This window comes from Bombina bombina, chromosome 4 (genome assembly GCF_027579735.1).
Source record: "Bombina bombina isolate aBomBom1 chromosome 4, aBomBom1.pri, whole genome shotgun sequence".
Lineage (NCBI taxonomy): Eukaryota > Metazoa > Chordata > Amphibia > Anura > Bombinatoridae > Bombina > Bombina bombina.
Window position 1 is genome coordinate 19,631,279 of NC_069502.1, and position 19,510 is coordinate 19,650,788.

Genomic DNA, 19,510 nt, shown 5'->3' on the forward strand with positions numbered 1-19,510 from the left:
AAATACACACACAGTCACATACATACATACATACACACACACACACCATACACACACATAAACACACATACATACATAAATACACACACAGTCACACACCATACACACACACATAAACACACATACATGCATAAATACACACACAGTCACATACATACACACACACACACCATACACACACACACATAAACACCAATGGGTATAACAGAAACACTAACCCCTGTAGTCATGTCACATTAGGTTAACGTTTTTTATGGAAAAAAAAAATTATTAAAAAAAAAATATATATATATATTTTTTAAAGCTGGGCCCCCACCCTCAGGGGCCCAGTCGCACCTGCGACCTCTGCACCCCCTGTAGTTTCGCCCCTGTTGAGCGTGTGTTTGTGCTTGTATGTGCATTGAGCGTGTATTTGTGCATTTTGTATGCGCATTGAGCATGTATTTGTGCTTTTTGTATGCGCATTGAGCGTGTATTTGTGCTTGTATGCGCATTTAGTGTGTATTTGTGCTTGTATGCGCATTAAGTATGTATTTGTGCTTGTATGCACATTAAGTGTGTATATGTGCTTGTATGCGCACTAAGTATGTATTTGTGCTTGTATGCGCATTAAGTGTGTATTTGTGCTTGTATGCGCATTAAGTATGTATTTGTGCTTGTATGCGCATTAAGTATGTATTTGTGCTTGTATGCGCATTAAGTGTGTATTTGTGCTTGTATGTGCATTAAGTATGTATTTGTGCTTGTATGCGCATTGAGCGTGTATTTGTTCTTGTATGCGCATTGAGTATGTATTTGTGCTTGTATGCGCATTAAGTATATATTTGTGCTTGTATGCGCATTGAGTGTGTATTTGTGCTTGTATGCGCATTGAGTGTGTATTTGTGCTTGTATGCGCATTAAGTATGTATTTGTGCTTGTATGCGCATTGAGTGTGTATTTGTGTTTGTATGCGCATTGAGTGTGTATTTGTGCCTGTATGCGCATTAAGTATGTATTTGTGCTTGTATGCCCATTGAGTGTGTATTTGTGCTTGTATGCGCATTGAGTGTGTATTTGTGCTTGTATGCGCATTGAGTGTGTATTTGTGCTTGTATGCGCATTGAGTGTGTATTTGTGCTTGTATGCGCATTGAGTGTGTATTTGTGCTTCTATGCCCATTGAGTGTGTATTTGTGCTTGTATGCGCATTGAGTGTGTATTTGTGCTTGTATGCGCATTGAGCGTTTATTTGTGCTTGTATGCGCATTGAGCGTGTATTTGAGCATTTTGTATGCGCATTGAGCGTGTATTTGTGCTTTTTGTATGCGCATTGAGCGTGTATTTGTGCTTTTTGTATGCGCATTGAGCGTGTATTTGTGCTTGTATGCTCATTGAGCATGTATTTGTGCTTGTATGCGCATTGAGAATCTATTTGTGCTTGTATGCGCATTGAGTGTGTATTTGTGCTTGTATGCGCATTGAGTATGTATTTGTGCTTGTATGCGCATTGAGTGTGTATTTGTGCTTGTATGCGCATTGAGTGTGTATTTGTGCTTGTATGTGCATTGAGTATGTATTTGTGCTTGTATGCGCATTATGTGTGTATTTGTGCATGTATGCGCATTGAGTGTGTATTTGTGATTGTATGCGCATTGAGTGTGTATTTGTGCTTGTATGCGCATTGAGTATCTATTTGTGCTTGTATGCGCATTGAGTGTGTATTTGTGCTTGTATGCGCATTAAGTATGTATTTGTGCTTGTATGCGCATTGAGTATGTATTTGTGCTTGTATGCGCATTAAGTATGTATTTGTGCTTGTATGCGCATTGAGTGTGTATTTGTGCTTGTATGCGCATTAAGTATGTATTTGTGCTTGTATGCGCATTGAGTATGTATTTGTGTTTGTATGCGCATTAAGTGTGTATTTGTGCTTGTATGCGCATTAAGTATGTATTTGTGCTGGTATGTGCATTAAGTATGTATTTGTGCTGGTATGTGCATTAAGTATGTATTTGTGCTTGTATGCGCATTAAGTGTGTATTTGTGCTGGTATGTGCATTAAGATTGTATTTGTGCTTGTATGCGCATTAAGTATGTATTTGTGCTTGTATGCGCATTAAGTATGTATTTGTGCTTGTATGCGCATTAACGGCTAGATTTAGAGTTTTGTCGGTAAGGACCCGCGTAGCTAACGCTGGCTTTTTTCTGGCCGCACCATAAAAATAACTCTGGTATTGAGAGTCCACAGAAAGGCTGCGTTAGGCTCCAAAAAAGGAGCGTAGAGCATATTTAACGCCACTGCAACTCTCGATACCAGAGTTGCTTACGGACGCGGCCAGCCTCAAAAACGTGCTCGTGCACGATTCTCCCATAGGAAACAATGGGGCTGTTTGAGCTGAAAAAAAACCTAACACCTGCAAAAAAGCCGCGTTCAGCTCCTAACGCAGCCCCATTGTTTCCTATGGGGAAACACTTCCTACGTCTGCACCTAACACTCTAACATGTACCCCGAGTCTAAACACCCCTAACCTTACACTTATTAACCCCTAATCTGCCGCCCCCGCTATCGCTGACCCCTGCATATTATTATTAGCCCCTAATCTGCCGCTCCGTAAACCGCCGCTACTTACATTATCCCTATGTACCCCTAATCTGCTGCCCCTAACACCGCCGACACCTATATTATATTTATTAACCCCTAATCTGCCCCCCACAACGTCGCCTCCACCTGCCTACACTTATTAACCCCTAATCTGCTGACCGGACCTGAGCGCTACTATAATAAAGTTATTAACCCCTAATCCGCCTCACTAACCCTATAATAAATAGTATTAACCCCTAATCTTCCCTCACTAACATCGCCGACACCTAACTTCAATTATTAACCCCTAATCTGCCGACTGGAGCTCACCGCTATTCTAATAAATGTATTAACCCCTAAAGCTAAGTCTAACCCTAACACTAACACCCCCCTAAGTTAAATATAATTTACATCTAACGAAATTAATTATCTCTTATTAAATAAATTATTCCTATGTAAAGCTAAATACTTACCTGTAAAATAAATCCTAATATAGCTACACTATAAAATATAATTATATTATAGCTATTTTAGGATTAATATTTATTTTACAGGTAACTTTGTATTTATTTTAACCAGGTACAATAGCTATTAAATAGTTAATAACTATTTAATAGCTAAAATAGTTAAAATAATTACAAAATTACCTGTAAAATAAATCCTAACCTAAGTTACAATTAAACCTAACACTACACTATCATTAAATTAATTAAATAAAATATCTACAATTACCTACAATTAAACCTAACACTACACTATCAATACATTAATTAAATAAAGATGGGTCCGCGGTGGAGGTCTTCAGGATGGAGCCGGTCCTCATCGGATGAAGATAGAAGATGCCGCTTGGAAGATGATGGTTGCCGGTCCGGATCTACTCTTCTTCCCGGATAGGATGAAGACTTTGGAGCCTCTTCTGGACCTCTTCAGCCGCCGGATGATGGATCGCCAGCCCCCGCTTGGGTTGGATGAAGATCTTGGAGCCAGGACGGATCGGTGAACCTGGTATTGTGAAGACAAGGTAGGATGATCTTCAGGGGCTTACTGTTAGGTTTATTTAAGGGGGGTTTGGGTTAGATTAGGGGTATGTGGGTGGTGGGTTGTAATGTTGGGGGGGGTATTGTATGTTTTTTTTCACAGGCAAAAGAGCTGAACTTCTTGGGGCATGCCCCGCAAAGGGCCCTGTTCAGGGCTGGTAAGGTAAAAGAGCTTTGAACTTTAGTAATTTAGAATAGGGTAGGGCATTTTTTATTTTGGGGGGCTTTGTTATTTTATTAGGAGGCTTAGCGTAGGTGTAATTAGTTTAAAATTGTTGTAAGATTTTCCTTATGTTTGTAAATATTTTTTTATTTTTTGTAACTTAGTTCTTTTTTATTTTTTGTACTTTAGTTAGTTTATTTAATTGTAGTTATTTGTAGATATTGTATTTAATTAATGTATTTATAGTGTAGTGTTAGGTTTAATTGTAGGTAATTGTAGATATTTTATTTAATTAATTTAATGATAGTGTAGTGTTAGGTTTAATTGTAACTTAGGTTAGGATTTATTTTACAGGTAATTTTGTTATTATTTTAACTAGGTAACTATTAAATAGTTATTAACTATTTAATAGCTATTGTACCTGGTTAAAATAATTACTAAGTTACCTGTAAAATAAATATTAATCCTAAAATAGCTATAATATAATTATAATTTATATTGTAGCTATATTAGGATTTATTTTACAGGTAAGTATTTAGCTTTAAATATGAATAATTTATTTAATAAGAGATAATTAATTTCGTTAGATGTAAATTATATTTAACTTAGGGGGGGTGTTAGTGTTAGGGTTAGACTTAGCTTTAGGGGTTAATACATTTATTAGAATAGCGGTGAGCTCCAGTCGGCAGATTAGGGGTTAATAATTGAAGATAGGTGTTGGCGATGTTAGGGAGGGCAGATTAGGGGTTAATACTATTTATTATAGGGTTAGTGAGGCGGATTAGGGGTTAATAACTTTATTATAGTAGCGCTCAGGTCCGGTCGGCAGATTAGGGGTTAATAAGTGTAGGCAGGTGGAGGCGACGTTGTGGGGGGCAGATTAGGGGTTAATAAATATAATATAGGTGTCGGCGGTGTTAGGGGCAGCAGATTAGGGGTACATAGGGATAATGTAAGTAGCGGAGGTTTACGGAGCGGCAGATTAGGGGTTAAAAATAATATACAGGGGTCAGCGATAGCGGGGGTGGCAGAATAGGGGTTAATAAGTGTAAGGTTAGGGGTGTTTAGACTCGGGGTACATGTTAGAGTGTTAGGTGCAGACGTAGGAAGTGTTTCCCCATAGCAAACAATGGGGCTGCGTTAGGAGCTGAACGCGGCTTTTTTGCAGGTGTTAGGTTTTTTTTCAGCTCAAATAGCCCCATTGTTTCCTATGGGGGAATCGTGCACGAGCACGTTTTTGAGGCTGGCCGCGTCCGTAAGCAACTCTGGTATCGAGAGTTGCAGTTGCATTAAATATGCTCTATGCTCCTTTTTTGGAGCCTAACGCAGCCTTTCTGTGGACTCTCAATACCAGAGTTATTTTTATGGTGCGGCCAGAAAAAAGCCAGCGTTAGCTACGCGGGTCCTTATTTAAGGGGGGTTTGGGTTAGATTAGGGGTATGTGGGTGGTGGGTTGTAATGTTGGGGGGGGGTATTGTATGTTTTTTTTTACAGGCGAAAGAGCTGAATTCTTTGGGGCATGCCCCGCAAAGGGCCCTGTTCAGGGCTGGTAAGGTAAAAGAGCTTTGAACTTTAGTAATTTAGAATAGGGTAGGGCATTTTTTATTTTGGGGGGCTTTGTTATTTTATTAGGGGGCTTAGAGTAGGTGTAATTAGTTTAAAATTGTTGTAATATTTTCCTTATGTTTGTAAATATTTTTTTATTTTTTGTAACTTAGTTCTTTTTTATTTTTTGTACTTTAGTTAGTTTATTTCATTGTAGTTATTTGTAGATATTGTATTTAATTAATGTATTGATAGTATAGTGTTAGGTTTAATTGTAGGTAATTGTAGATATTTTATTTATTTAATTAATGTATTGATAGTGTAGTGCTAGGTTTAATTGTAACTTAGGTTAGGATTTATTTTACAGGTAATTTTGTAATTATTTTAACTATTTTAGCTATTAAATAGTTATTAACTATTTAATAGCTATTGTACCTGGTTAAAATAAATACAAAGTTACCTGTAAAATAAATATTAATCCTAAAATAGCTATAATATAATTATAATTTATAGTGTAGCTATATTAGGATTTATTTTACAGGTAAGTATTTAGCTTTAAATAGGAATAATTTATTTAATAAGAGATAATTAATTTCGTTAGATGTAAATTATATTTAATTTAGGGGGGTGTTAGTGTTAGGGTTAGACTTAGCTTTAGGGGTTAATACATTTATTAGAATAGCGGTTAGCTCCAGTCGGCAGATTAGGGGTTAATAATTGAAGTTAGGTGTCGGCGATGTTAGGGAGGGAAGATTAGGAGTTAATACTATTTATTATAGGGTTAGTGAGGCGGATTAGGGGTTAATAACTTTATTATAGTAGCGCTCAGGTCCGGTCGGCAGATTAGGGGTTAATAAGTGTAGGCAGGTGGAGGCGACGTTGTGGGGGGCAGATTAGGGGTTAATAAATATAATATAGGTGTCGGCGGTGTTAGGGGCAGCAGATTAGGGGTACATAGGGATAATGTAAGTAGCGGCGGTTTACGGAGCGGCAGATTAGGGGTTAATAATAATATGGAGGGGTCAGCGATAGCGGGGGCGGCTGATTAGGGGTTAATAAGTGTAAGGTTAGGGGTGTTTAGACTTGGGGTACATGTTAGAGTGTTAGGTGCAGACGTAGGAAGTGTTTCCCCATAGGAAACAATGGGACTGCGTTAGGAGCTGAATGCAGCTTTTTTGCAGGTGTTAGGTTTTTTTTCAGCTCAAACAGCCCCATTGTTTCGTATGGAAGAATCGTGCACGAGCACGTTTTTGAGGCTGGCCGCGTCCGTAAGCAACTCTGGTATCGAGAGTTGCAGTGGCGTTAAATATGCTCTACGCTCCTTTTTTGGAGCCTAACGCAGCCTTTCTGTGGACTCTCAATACCAGAGTTATTTTTATGGTGCGGCCAGAAAAAAGCCAGGATTAGCTCCGATGGAATCAGCCAATCAGATTCAAGTTCAATCTGATTGGCTGATCCAATCAGCCAATCAGATTGAGCTCGCATTCTATTGGCTGTTCCGATCAGCCAATAGAATGTGAGCTCAATCTGATTGGCTGATTGGATCAGCCAATCAGATTGAAATTGAATCTGATTGGCTGATTCCATCAGCCAATCAGAATATTCCTACCTTAATTCCGATTGGCTGATCCTATCAGCCAATCGGAATTCGAGGGACACCATCTTGGATGACGTCATTTAAAGGAACTGTCATTCGGTGAGTAGGCGTCGGTTGAAGAGGTTGGATCCGCGTCGGCTGGGAAGAAGATGGCTCCGCTCCGGAAGAAAGAAGATTGAAGAAGCGGCTTGATAGAAGACTTCATCCCGATGATGGACTTCCAACTTCAGCCTGATGATGGAGTTCTTCAGCCGATTCTTGGATCAAGACTTCAGACCCTCTTCTGGACTGATCGCTGAACCCGGTGAGGTGAAGACAAGGTAGGGAGATCTTCAGGGGCTTAGTGTTAGGTTTATTTAAGGGGGGTTTGGGTTAGATTAGGGGTATGTGGGTGGTGGGTTGTAATGTTGGGGGGGGGGGTATTGTATGTTTTTTTTACAGGCAAAAGAGCTGAATTCTTTGGGGCATGCCCCGCAAAGGGCCCTTTTCCTGGTTGATAAGTTAAAAGAGCTTTAAACTTTTTTAATTTAGAATAGGGTAGGGCATTTTTTTTTTTGGGGGGGCTTTGTTATTTTATTAGGGGGCTTAGAGTAGGTGTAATTAGTTTAAAATTGTTGTAATATTTTTCTAATGTTTGTAAATATTTTTTTATTTTTTGTAACTTAGTTCTTTTTTATTTTTTGTACTTTAGTTAGTTTATTTAATTGTATTTATTTGTAGGTATTGTATTTAATTAATTTATTGATAGTGTAGTGTTAGGTTTAACTGTAGATAATTGTAGGTAGTTTATTTAATTAATTTATTGATAGTGTAGTGTTAGGTTTAATTGTAACTTAGGTTAGGATTTATTTTACAGGTAATTTTGTAATTATTTTAACTAGGTAACTATTACATAGTTATTAACTATTTAATAGCTATTGTACCTGGTTAATATAATTACAAAGTTGCCTGTAAAATAAATATTAATCCTAAAATAGCTACAATATAATTATAATTTATATTGTAGCTATATTAGGGTTTATTTTACAGGTAAATATTTAGCTTTAAATAGGAATAATTTATTTATTAATAGTTAATTTATTTTGTTAGATTTAAATTATATTTAACTTAGGCGGGTGTTAGGGTTAGAGTTAGACTTAGCTTTAAGGGTTAATACATTTATTATAGTAGCGATGAGATCCGGTCGGCAGATTAGGGGTTAATTATTGTAGGTAGGTGGAGGCGACGTTGTGGGGGGCAGATTAATCTATTCCGATCAGCCAATAGAATGCGAGCTCAATCTGATTGGCTGATTGGATCAGCCAATCGGATTGAACTTGAATCTGATTGGCTGATTCCATCAGCCAATCAGATTTTCCTACCTTAATTCTGATTGGCTGATAGAATCCTATCAGCCAATCGGAATTGAGGGGACGCCATCTTGGATGACGTCCCTTAAAGGAGCCGTCATTCGTCGTAGTCCGTCGGTGAAGAAGGTGGTTCCGCGTCGGCGGAAGGAAGATTCAAGACCCGGCTTGGAAGATGACTTCGCCCGGATAGAAGACCTCTTCAGCGCCTCTTTGAAGATGACATCGGCCGGATCGAAGACTTTTCTTCAGCCCCGCCTGGATGATGACTTCATCGGATGGAAGATTTCTTCAGCGCCGCTTGGAGGATTAACTTCTTCCGCTCCGGATGTCCTCTTCAGTTCCATCGGTGGCTCGGCTGAGTGAAGACGACTCAAGGTAGGATGATCTTCAGGGGATTAGTGTTAGGTTTTTGTAAGGGGGGTTTGGGTTAGATTAGGGGTATGTGGGTGGTGGGTTTTAATGTTGGGGGGGGTTGTATTTTTCTTTTACAGGCAAAAGAGCTGTTTTCTTTGGGGCATGCCCCCACAAATGGCCCTTTTAAGGGCTGGTAAGGTAAAAGAGCTTTGAAATTTATTTAATTTAGAATAGGGTAGGGCATTTTTTTATTTTGGGGGGGTTTGTTATTTTATTAGGGGGCTTAGATTAGGTGTAAGTAGCTTAAAATTGTTGTAATATTTGTAACATGTTTGTAACTTATTTTTTTATTTTTTGTAACTTAGCTTTTTTTATTTTTTGTACTTTAGTTAGTTTATGTAATTGTATTTAATTGTAGTTATTTGTAGTTAATTTATTTAATTAATTTAATGATAGTGTAGTATTAGGTTTAATTGTAACTTAAGTTAGGATTTATTTTACAGGTAATTTTGTATTTCTTTTAGCTATGTAGTTATTAAATAGTTAATAACTATTTAATAACTATTCTAACTAGCTAAAATGAATACAAAGTTACCTGTAAAATAAATATAAATCCTAAGATAGCTATAATATAATTATTAATTATATTGTAGCTATCTTAGTGTTTATTTTACAGGTAAGTATTTATTTTTAAATAGGAATAATTTATTAAAGTATAGTGTAGTGTTAGGTGTAATTGTAACTTAGGTTAGGATTTATTTCACAGGTACATTTCTCTTTATTTTAGCTAGGTAAGCTATTAAATATTTAATAACTATTTAATAGCTATTGTACCTGGTTAAAATAAATTGAAAGTTGCCTGTAAAATTTAAAAAAATCCTAAAATAGCTAGAATATAATTATTATTTATATTGTAGCTATATTAGGGTTTATTTTAAAGGTAAGTATTTAGTTTTAAATAGGATTCATTTACTTAATAAGAGTTAATTTATTTAGATTTATTTAATTAATATTTAAGTTAGGGGGGCGTTAGGGTTAGGCTTAGACTTAGGTTTAGGGGTTAATAATTTTATTACAGTGGCGGCGGCGTAGTGGGGGGCAGGATAGGGGTTAATAAATTTATTATAGGTGGCGACGGTGTAGGGGGCGCAGATTAGGGGTTAATAAATTTATTATAAGTGGCGACGGTTTAGGGGGGGCAGGATAGGGGTTAATACGTTTAATATAGGTTGCGGCGGGTTCATGGAGCGGCGGTTTAGGGGTTAAACTATTTATTTAGTTGCGGAGAGGTGCGGGATCAGCAGGATAGGGGTTAATAATTTATTATAGAGGGCGACGGTATAGGGGGGGCAGGATAGGGGTTACTAGGTATACTGTAGGTGGCAGCGGTGTCCGGGAGCGGCGGTTTAAGGGTTAATACCTTTATAAGAGTTGCGGCAGGGTCTAGGAGCGGCGGTTTAGGGGTTAATACATTTATAAGAGTTGCGGCAGGGTCTAGGAGCGGCGGTTTAGGGGTTAATACATTTATAAGAGTTGCGGCGGGGTCTAGGAGCGGCGGTTTAGGGGTTTGTAACTTTATTGAGTTGCGGGAGGCTCCGGGGGCGCCGGTATAGGGGGTAGAACAGTGTAGTTTAGTGTGAGTGCTTAGTGACAGGCTAGCAATAAAGCTGGGAAAAAGCCGAAGGGCAGCGAGATCGGATGAGTGATAACTGTCACAGTCCGCTGCTCATCGCCCCGCGGCTTTTTGACAGCTTTATTTGATAACTTAGGCGTATTTTTTCAGGTCCTTTTTCAGGTCCGCGGCGGCGAAGGTAGGCGAGCTTAGGCGGGCGTATTGGGCCGGCGAAGCCAGAAAAGTAGACGGCTTGATAACTACCCCCCATTGTGTGTATTTGTGCTTGTATGCGCATTAAGTATGTATTTGTGCTTGTATGCGCATTGAGTATGTATTTGTGCTTGTATGCACATTGAGTATGTATTTGTGCTTGTATGCGCATTAAGGCCTAGATTTAGAGTTCGGCGGTAAAAGGGCTGTTAACGCTCCGCGGGCTTTTTTCTGGCCGCACCATAAATTTAACTCTGGTATCGAGAGTTAAAACAAATGCTGCGTTAGGCTCCAAAAAAGGAGCGTAGGGCATTTTTACCGCAAATGCAACTCTCGATACCAGAGTTGCTTACGGACGCGGCCGGCCTCAAAAACGTGCTCGTGCACGATTCTCCCATAGGAAACAATGGGGCTGTTTGAGCTGAAAAAAAACCTAACACCTGCAAAAAAGCAGCGTTCAGCTCCTAACGCAGCCCCATTGTTTCCTATGGGGAAACACTTCCTACGTCTGCACCTAACACTCTAACATGTACCCCGAGTCTAAACATCCCTAACCTTACACTTATTAACCCCTAATCTGCCGCCCCCGCTATCGCTGACCCCTGCATATTTTTTTTAACCCCTAATCTGCCGCTCCGTAAACCGCCGCAACCTACGTTATCCCTATGTACCCCTAATCTGCTGCCCTAACATCGCCGACCCCTATATTCTATTTATTAACCCCTAATCTGCCCCCCTCAACATCGCCGACACCTGCCTACACTTATTAACCCCTAATCTGCCGAGCGGACCTGAGCGCTACTATAATAAAGTTATTAACCCCTAATGCGCCTCACTAACCCTATCATAAATAGTATTAACCCCTAATCTGCCCTCCCTAACATCGCCGACACCTAACTTCAATTATTAACCCCTAATCTGCCGACCGGAGCTCACCGCTATTCTAATAAATGTATTAACCCCTAAAGCTAAGTCTAACCCTAACACTAACACCCCCCTAAGTTAAATATAATTTTTATCTAACAAAATAAATTAACTCTTATTAAATAAATGATTCCTATTTAAAGCTAAATACTTACCTGTAAAATACATCCTAATATAGCTACAATATAAATTATAATTATATTATAGCTATTTTAGGATTAATATTTATTTTACAGGTAACTTTGTAATTATTTTAACCAGGTTCAATAGCTATTAAATAGTTAAGAACTATTTAATAGTTACCTAGTTAAAATAATAACAAAATTACCTGTAAAATAAGTCCTAACCTAAGATATAATTAAACCTAACACTACCCTATCAATAAAATAATTAAATAAACTACCTACAATTACCTACAATTAACCTAACACTACACTATCAATAAATTAATTAAACACAATTCCTACAAATAAATACAATTAAATAAACTAGCTAAAGTACAAAAAATAAAAAAGATCTAAGTTACAGAAAATAAAAAAATATTTACAAACATAATAAAAATATTACAACAATTTTAAACTAATTACACCTACTCTAAGCCCCCTAAAAAAATAACAAAGCCCCCCAAAATAAAAAATTCCCTACCCTATTCTAAATTAAAAAAGTTACAAGCTCTTTTACCTTACCAGCCCTGAACAGGGCCCTTTGCGGGGCATGCCCCAAGAATTTCAGCTCTTTTGCCTGTAAAAAAAAACATACAATACCCCCCCCCCAACATTACAACCCACCACCCACATACCCCTAATCTAACCCAAACCCCCCTTAAATAAACCTAACACTAAGCCCCTGAAGATCTTCCTACCGTGTCTTCACCATACCAGGTTCACCGATCCGTCCTGAAGAGCTCCTCCGATGTCCTGATCCAAGCCCAAGCGGGGGCTGAAGAGGTCCATGATCCGGTCAAAGTCTTCATCCAAGCGGGGCAGAAGAGGATCTTCCATCCGATTGAAGTCATCATCCAGGCGGCATCTTCGATCTTCTTCCATCCGGAGCGAAGAGGCAGGATCCTGAAGACATCCAGCGCGGAACATCCATCCGGACCGACGACTGAACGACGAATGACTGTTCCTTTAAGGGACGTCATCCAAGATGGCGTCCCTCGAATTCCGATTGGCTGATAGGATTCTATCAGCCAATCGGAATTAAGGTATGAATTTTCTGATTGGCTGATGGAATCAGCCAATCAGAATCAAGTTCAATCCGATTGGCTGATCCAATCAGCCAATCAGATTGAGCTCGCATTCTATTGGCTGTTCCGATCAGCCAATAGAATGCGTGCTCAATCTGATTGGCTGATTGGATCGGCCAATCGGATTGAACTTGATTCTGATTGGCTGATTCCATCAGCCAATCAGAAAATTCATACCTTAATTCCGATTGGCTGATAGAATCCTATCAGCCAATCGGAATTCGAGGGACGCCATCTTGGATGACGTCCCTTAAAGGAACAGTCATTCGTCGTTCAGTCGTCGGTCCGGATGGATGTTCCGCGCTGGATGTCTTCAGGATCCTGCCTCTTCGCTCCGGATGGAAGAAGATCGAAGATGCCGCCTGGATGATGACTTCAATCGGATGGAAGATCCTCTTCTGCCCCGCTTGGATGAAGACTTTGACCGGATCATGGACCTCTTCAGCCCCCGCTTGGGCTTGGATCAGGACATCGGAGGAGCTCTTCAGGACGGATCGGTGAACCTGGTATGGTGAAGACAAGGTAGGAAGATCTTCAGGGGCTTAGTGTTAGGTTTATTTAAGGGGGGTTTGGGTTAGATTAGGGGTATGTGGGTGGTGGGTTGTAATGTTGGGGGGGGGGTATTGTATGTTTTTTTTTACAGGCAAAAGAGCTGAAATTCTTGGGGCATGCCCCGCAAAGGGCCCTGTTCAGGGCTGGTAAGGTAAAAGAGCTTGTAACTTTTTTAATTTAGAATAGGGTAGGGAATTTTTTATTTTGGGGGGCTTTGTTATTTTTTTAGGGGGCTTAGAGTAGGTGTAATTAGTTTAAAATTGTTGTAATATTTTTATTATGTTTGTAAATATTTTTTTATTTTCTGTAACTTAGATCTTTTTTATTTTTTGTACTTTAGCTAGTTTATTTAATTGTATTTATTTGTAGGAATTGTGTTTAATTAATTTATTGATAGTGTAGTGTTAGGTTAATTGTAGGTAATTGTAGGTAGTTTATTTAATTATTTTATTGATAGGGTAGTGTTAGGTTTAATTATATCTTAGGTTAGGACTTATTTTACAGGTAATTTTGTTATTATTTTAACTAGGTAACTATTAAATAGTTCTTAACTATTTAATAGCTATTGAACCTGGTTAAAATAATTACAAAGTTACCTGTAAAATAAATATTAATCCTAAAATAGCTATAATATAATTATAATTTATATTGTAGCTATATTAGGATGTATTTTACAGGTAAGTATTTAGCTTTAAATAGGAATCATTTATTTAATAAGAGTTAATTTATTTCGTTAGATAAAAATTATATTTAACTTAGGGGGGTGTTAGTGTTAGGGTTAGACTTAGCTTTAGGGGTTAACACATTTATTAGAATAGCGGTGAGCTCCGGTCGGCAGATTAGGGGTTAATAATTGAAGTTAGGTGTCGGCGATGTTAGGGAGGGCAGATTAGGGGTTAATACTATTTATGATAGGGTTAGTGAGGCGGATTAGGGGTTAATAACTTTATTATAGTAGCGCTCAGGTCCGCTCGGCAGATTAGGGGTTAATAAGTGTAGGCAGGTGTCGGCGACGTTGAGGGGGGCAGATTAGGGGTTAATAAATATAATATAGGGGTCGGCGGTGTTAGGGGTAGCAGATTAGGGGTACATAGGGATAACGTAGGTGGCGGCGATTTGCGGTCGGAAGATTAGGGGTTAATTATTTTAAGTAGCTTGCGGCGACGTTGTGGGGGGCAAGTTAGGGGTTAAGAAATATAATATAGGGGTCGGCGGGGTTAGGGGCAGCAGATTAGGGGTACATAAGTATAACGTAGGTGGCGGTCGGCAGATTAGGGGTTAAAAATTTTAATCGAGTGGCGGCGATGTGGGGGGAGCTCGGTTTAGGGGTACATAGGTAGTTTATGGGTGTTAGTGTACTTTAGGGTACAGTAGTTAAGAGCTTTATAAACCGGCGTTAGCCAGAAAGCTCTTAACTCCTGCTATTTTCAGGCGGCTGGAATCTTGTCGTTAGAGCTCTAACGCTCACTGCAGAAACGACTCTAAATACCGGCGTTAGAAAGATCCCATTGAAAAGATAGGCTACGCAAATGGCGTAGGGGGATCTGCGGTATGGAAAAGTCGCGGCTGTAAAGTGAGCGTTAGACCCTTTAATCACTGACTCCAAATACCAGCGGGCGCCCAAAACCAGCGTTAGGAGCCTCTAACGCTGGTTTTGACGGCTACCGCCGAACTCTAAATCTAGGCCTAAGTGTTTATTTGTGCTTGTATGCGCATTGAGTATATATTTGTGCTTGTATGCACATTGAGTATGTATTTGTGCTTGTATGCGCATTAAGTATGTATTTGTGCTTGTATGCGCATTAAGTATGTATTTGTGCTTGTATGCGCATTAAGTATGTATTTGTGCTTGTATGCGCATTGAGTATGTATTTGTGCTTGTATGCGCATTGAGTGTGTATTTGTGCTTGTATGCGCATTAAGTATGTATTTGTGCTTGTATGCGCATTGAGTATGTATTTGTGCTTGTATGCGCATTAAGTATGTATTTGTGCTTGTATGCGCATTAAGTATGTATTTGTGCTTGTATGCGCTTTGAGTATGTATTTGTGCTTGTATGCGCATTGAGTGTGTATTTGTGCTTGTATGCGCATTAAGTATATATTTGTGCTTGTATGCGCATTAAGTATGTATTTGTGCTTGTATGCGCATTAAGTATGTATTTGTGCTTGTTTGAAAAAGTCAGCATTACCAGCTGACATTTTACACTCTGCCCCTGTTGTTCCCAGATCCCTCGTTCTGTCTGCTCTGAGAGCTGCCTCCCGGGATACAGACGGGTCCCACAGGAAGGACGACCCAAGTGCTGCTATGACTGTGTCCCATGTGCAGAAGGCGAGATCACTAACGTAACTGGTAGGTCATATGCAGCGTATGATGTCTACACATGAAAATAGCATCAAACAAAATGTAGAAAATTAAAAAATAAAATACAAATTGACAAACATATAATCATGTGCATTACAAGAAACGGTTAAACACAATGGCGCAGATTACAAGTGGAGTGTTAATGGTAGTGTAGTGAGTGATAGCTATATCGCTGGATCACACTAAAATTAGAGTGCAAATTCATATTAAAAGTCTATTATAAAACAGATTTACCATGGAAGGTTTAGCGCGGCTGACATCCCTTTAGTGTGGCCTTTACTTTCAATGTAGATCACAACTGCATTAAACATTGCTTATATTACAAGTTGATGCCACCTTCAGCTTTAGCGCTGTTGACCTAGTGCACCTTCCGTTTTTAGTGCTTGAGAGAAAAGAGAGAAGGCTTTTTTAGTGCTCCCCATAGAAGTCTATGAGGAAAGAAAGTTAGCATGGGTGCAAAATCCAACCTCCAGATGTTCCGCTCGCATGCTATCTTTTTACTTTCAACTTACCAGATGAAACGTAGGAGTGCTACTGATTTACCTTGAGCAAAGTTAGAGCAAAAAAATGTATCGCTCCACTTGTAATCTAGATATTGTAAACAGGTCTTGTCCCTAATTGTAGTTCTCGAAATAATTTGTTCTGAGCAGGTAGTGCCTCCTTGTTCCAAACCTTTTTTTAGTTCTCTAATTTCTCATCAATAGTATAAATCAGAGACAAAAACAATGCAGACATTACCAACAGAACCTCAAGGAAAAAAAAATACAGAGCAACACAAAGGAGCATATCTATCAAGCTCCGAATGGAGATTGATGCCCCGTGTTTGGCTCGCCAGAAACAGTAGTTATGAAGAAGTGGTCTAAAGACCTCTGCTCCATAACCTGCCCGCCTGCTCTGAGCAGGCGGACAGACATCGCCAGAATTCAACCCGATCGAGTACAATCGGGTTAATTGACACCTCCCTGCTGGCTGGCCGCGAGTCTGCAGGGGCGGCGTTGCACCAGCAGCTCTTGTGGGGGCGGCTAGATACTAACTTATTGTCACCACTCACCTCCCTATAGCGCTGCTATTACAGGTTTTCAAAAACCCTGCGTTAGCAGGCAATATGTGAGCGTAGAGCAAAATTGAGCTCCATACCGCACTCCGATACCAGCGCTGCTTTGAGCTGGTTTTACGTGCTCGTACATGATTTCCCCATAGACATCAATGGGGAGAGTCGGCTAAAAAAAAGCCTAACACCTGCAATAAAGGAGCGTAAAGCTCTGTAACGCAGCCCCATTGATTCCTATGGGGAAAAAAAAGTTATGTTTACACCTAACACCCTAACATAAACCTCAAGTCTAAACACCCCTAATCTGACCCCCCGACATCGCCAACACCTACATTACACTTATTAACCCCTAATCAGCCACCCCGCCACCTACCTACACTTATTAACCCCTAAACCACCGCCCCCGACATCGCCACCACCTACATAACACTTATTAACCTCTAATCTGCCGCCCCCGACACCTATTACATTTATTAACCCCTAATCTGCCGCTCCAATGTCACTGCCACCTACCTACAGTTATTAACCTCTAATATGCCGCCCCAATGTCATTGCTACCTACCTACACTTATTAAACCCTAATCTGCCGTCCCCAATGTCGACACCACCTTCCTACACTTATTAACCTCTAATCTGCAGCCCCCAATGCCGTTGCTACCTACCTACACTTATTAACCCCTAATCAGCCACCCCCAACGTCGCCGCCACTATAGTAAATTTATTAACCCCTAAACCTAACCCTAAGACCCCTAACTTTAATATAATTAAAATAAATCTAAATAAAAATTACTATCTGTGACGAACCAAGGTTATCCAACCTTGCGTCAGTCACTTATTTGGCACAGAAAGGGTTATCAGCCCCCTTTTACTGTCACCAATAGGTCCCAATCTAGCCACACCAGGCCAGCTTGTGATGTAGTTCAGTGGGTGCAAGGGTTAACAACACTCCCTAGTCTGTACTAGACGTAAAATAAATGCTTAAAACTCCCTTTAATGCCACCCACACTAAACTAACAACCATATAGCTCCAATACTGCCACTGCTTAAAATTTATTAAAGGGAAAATCCCAAGAAAAAACACAGACTTACACATTAATTCTCTGACTACAATTTAGCAGAAAATAACCTAAATTATACAGTTCTAATATTCCAGTCTCTTTCAGTAACGTGATTCAATTATTAGACAAAGGTCAAACAATAAAGGAATTATTTAGTATGCACAATGCATTAGTAATAAAAAGTTGTTACAAATAAAATTACACACACAAACAGGTTAAAATAAAAAGAGGAGAAAAACAGATTGAATACTTTCCTAGTCTCAAGATCTGCCCCAGGGGAATGGCAGAAATCAATGGCTCCTTACTATGTAGAACAGCTCCCCTTGTAAGAATGAGAATTTTACATGTTGAAGCATCAAACTTTATACATATTTTCCAGAGATCAAGTTGCCTGACCACACCCTCCTAGGCAGGCTAAGGAACCCCCTGTCCTTTATGACCTTCAATAAACTAAGATTTTGCCTGACATTATAGAACCCATTATACAGGGAGTGCAGAATTATTAGGCAAGTTGTATTTTTGAGGATTAATTTTATTATTGAACAACAACCATGTTCTCAATGAACCCAAAAAACTCATTAATATCAAAGCTGAATAGTTTTGGAAGTAGTTTTTAGATTGTTTTTAGTTATAGCTATTTTAGGGGGATATCTGTGTGTGCAGGTGACTATTACTGTGCATAATTATTAGGCAACTTAACAAAAAACAAATATATACCCATTTCAATTATTTATTTTTAAAAGTGAAACCAATATAACATCTCAACATTCACAAATATACATTTCTGACATTCAAAAACAAAACAAGAACAAATCAGTGACTAATATAGCTCCCTTTCTTTGCAAGGACACTCAAAAGCCTGCCATCCATGGATTCTGTCAGTGTTTTGATCTGTTCACCATCAACATTGCGTGCAGCAGCAGCAACCACAGCCTCCCAGACACTGTTCAGAGAGGTGTACTGTTTTCCCTCCTTGTAAATCTCACATTTGATGATGGACCACAGGTTCTCAATGGGGTTCAGATCAGGTGAACAAGGAGGCCATGTTATTAAATTTTCTTCTTTTATACCCTTTCTTGCCGGCCACGCTGTGGAGTACTTGGACGCGTGTGATGGAGCATTGTCCTGCATGAAAATCATGTTTCTTTCATGTAATTAGCAAGAGTCCATGAGCTAGTGACGTATGGGATATACATTCCTACCAGGAGGGGCAAAGTTTCCCAAACCTCAAAATGCCTATAAATACACCCCTCACCACACCCACAAATCAGTTTTACAAACTTTGCCTCCTATGGAGGTGGTGAAGTAAGTTTGTGCTAGATTCTACGTTGATATGCGCTCCGCAGCAGGTTGGAGCCCGGTTTTCCTCTCAGCGTGCAGTGAATGTCAGAGGGATGTGAAGAGAGTATTGCCTGTTTGAATTCAATGATCTCCTTCTACGGGGTCTATTTCATAGGTTCTCTGTTATCGGTCGTAGAGATTCATCTCTTACCTCCCTTTTCAGATCGACGATATACTCTTATATATATACCATTACCTCTACTGATTCTCGTTTCAGTACTGGTTTGGCTTTCTACTACATGTAGATCAGTGTCCTGGGGTAAGTAAGTCTTATTTTTGTGACACTCTAAGCTATGGTTGGGCACTTTTATATAAAGTTCTAAATATATGTGTTTAAACATTTATTTGCCTTGATTCAGGATGTTCAACGTTCCTTATTTCAGACAGTCAGTTTCATATTTGGGATAATGCATATGAATAAGTAAATTTTTTTCTTACCTTAAAATTTGACTTTTTTTCCCTGTGGGCTGTTAGGCTCGCGGGGGCTGAAAATGCTTCATTTTATTGCGTCATTCTTGGCGCGGACTTTTTTGGCGCAA

The 19,510-nt window shown here is 39.3% G+C and overlaps 1 protein-coding gene across 1 annotated transcript in view; it reads left to right on the plus strand.

The window, feature by feature from the left end:
• The window catches only part of LOC128656802 (vomeronasal type-2 receptor 26-like), a 60,255-nt gene that overhangs the window by 29,595 nt on the left and 11,150 nt on the right, over window positions 1-19,510 (plus strand). Inside the window, exons 3-4 of the mRNA XM_053710961.1 lie at window positions 15,386-15,509; window positions 16,169-16,171. Coding sequence (XP_053566936.1) covers window positions 15,386-15,509; window positions 16,169-16,171 — 127 coding nt within the window. The remainder of the gene's footprint in view (window positions 1-15,385; window positions 15,510-16,168; window positions 16,172-19,510) is intronic.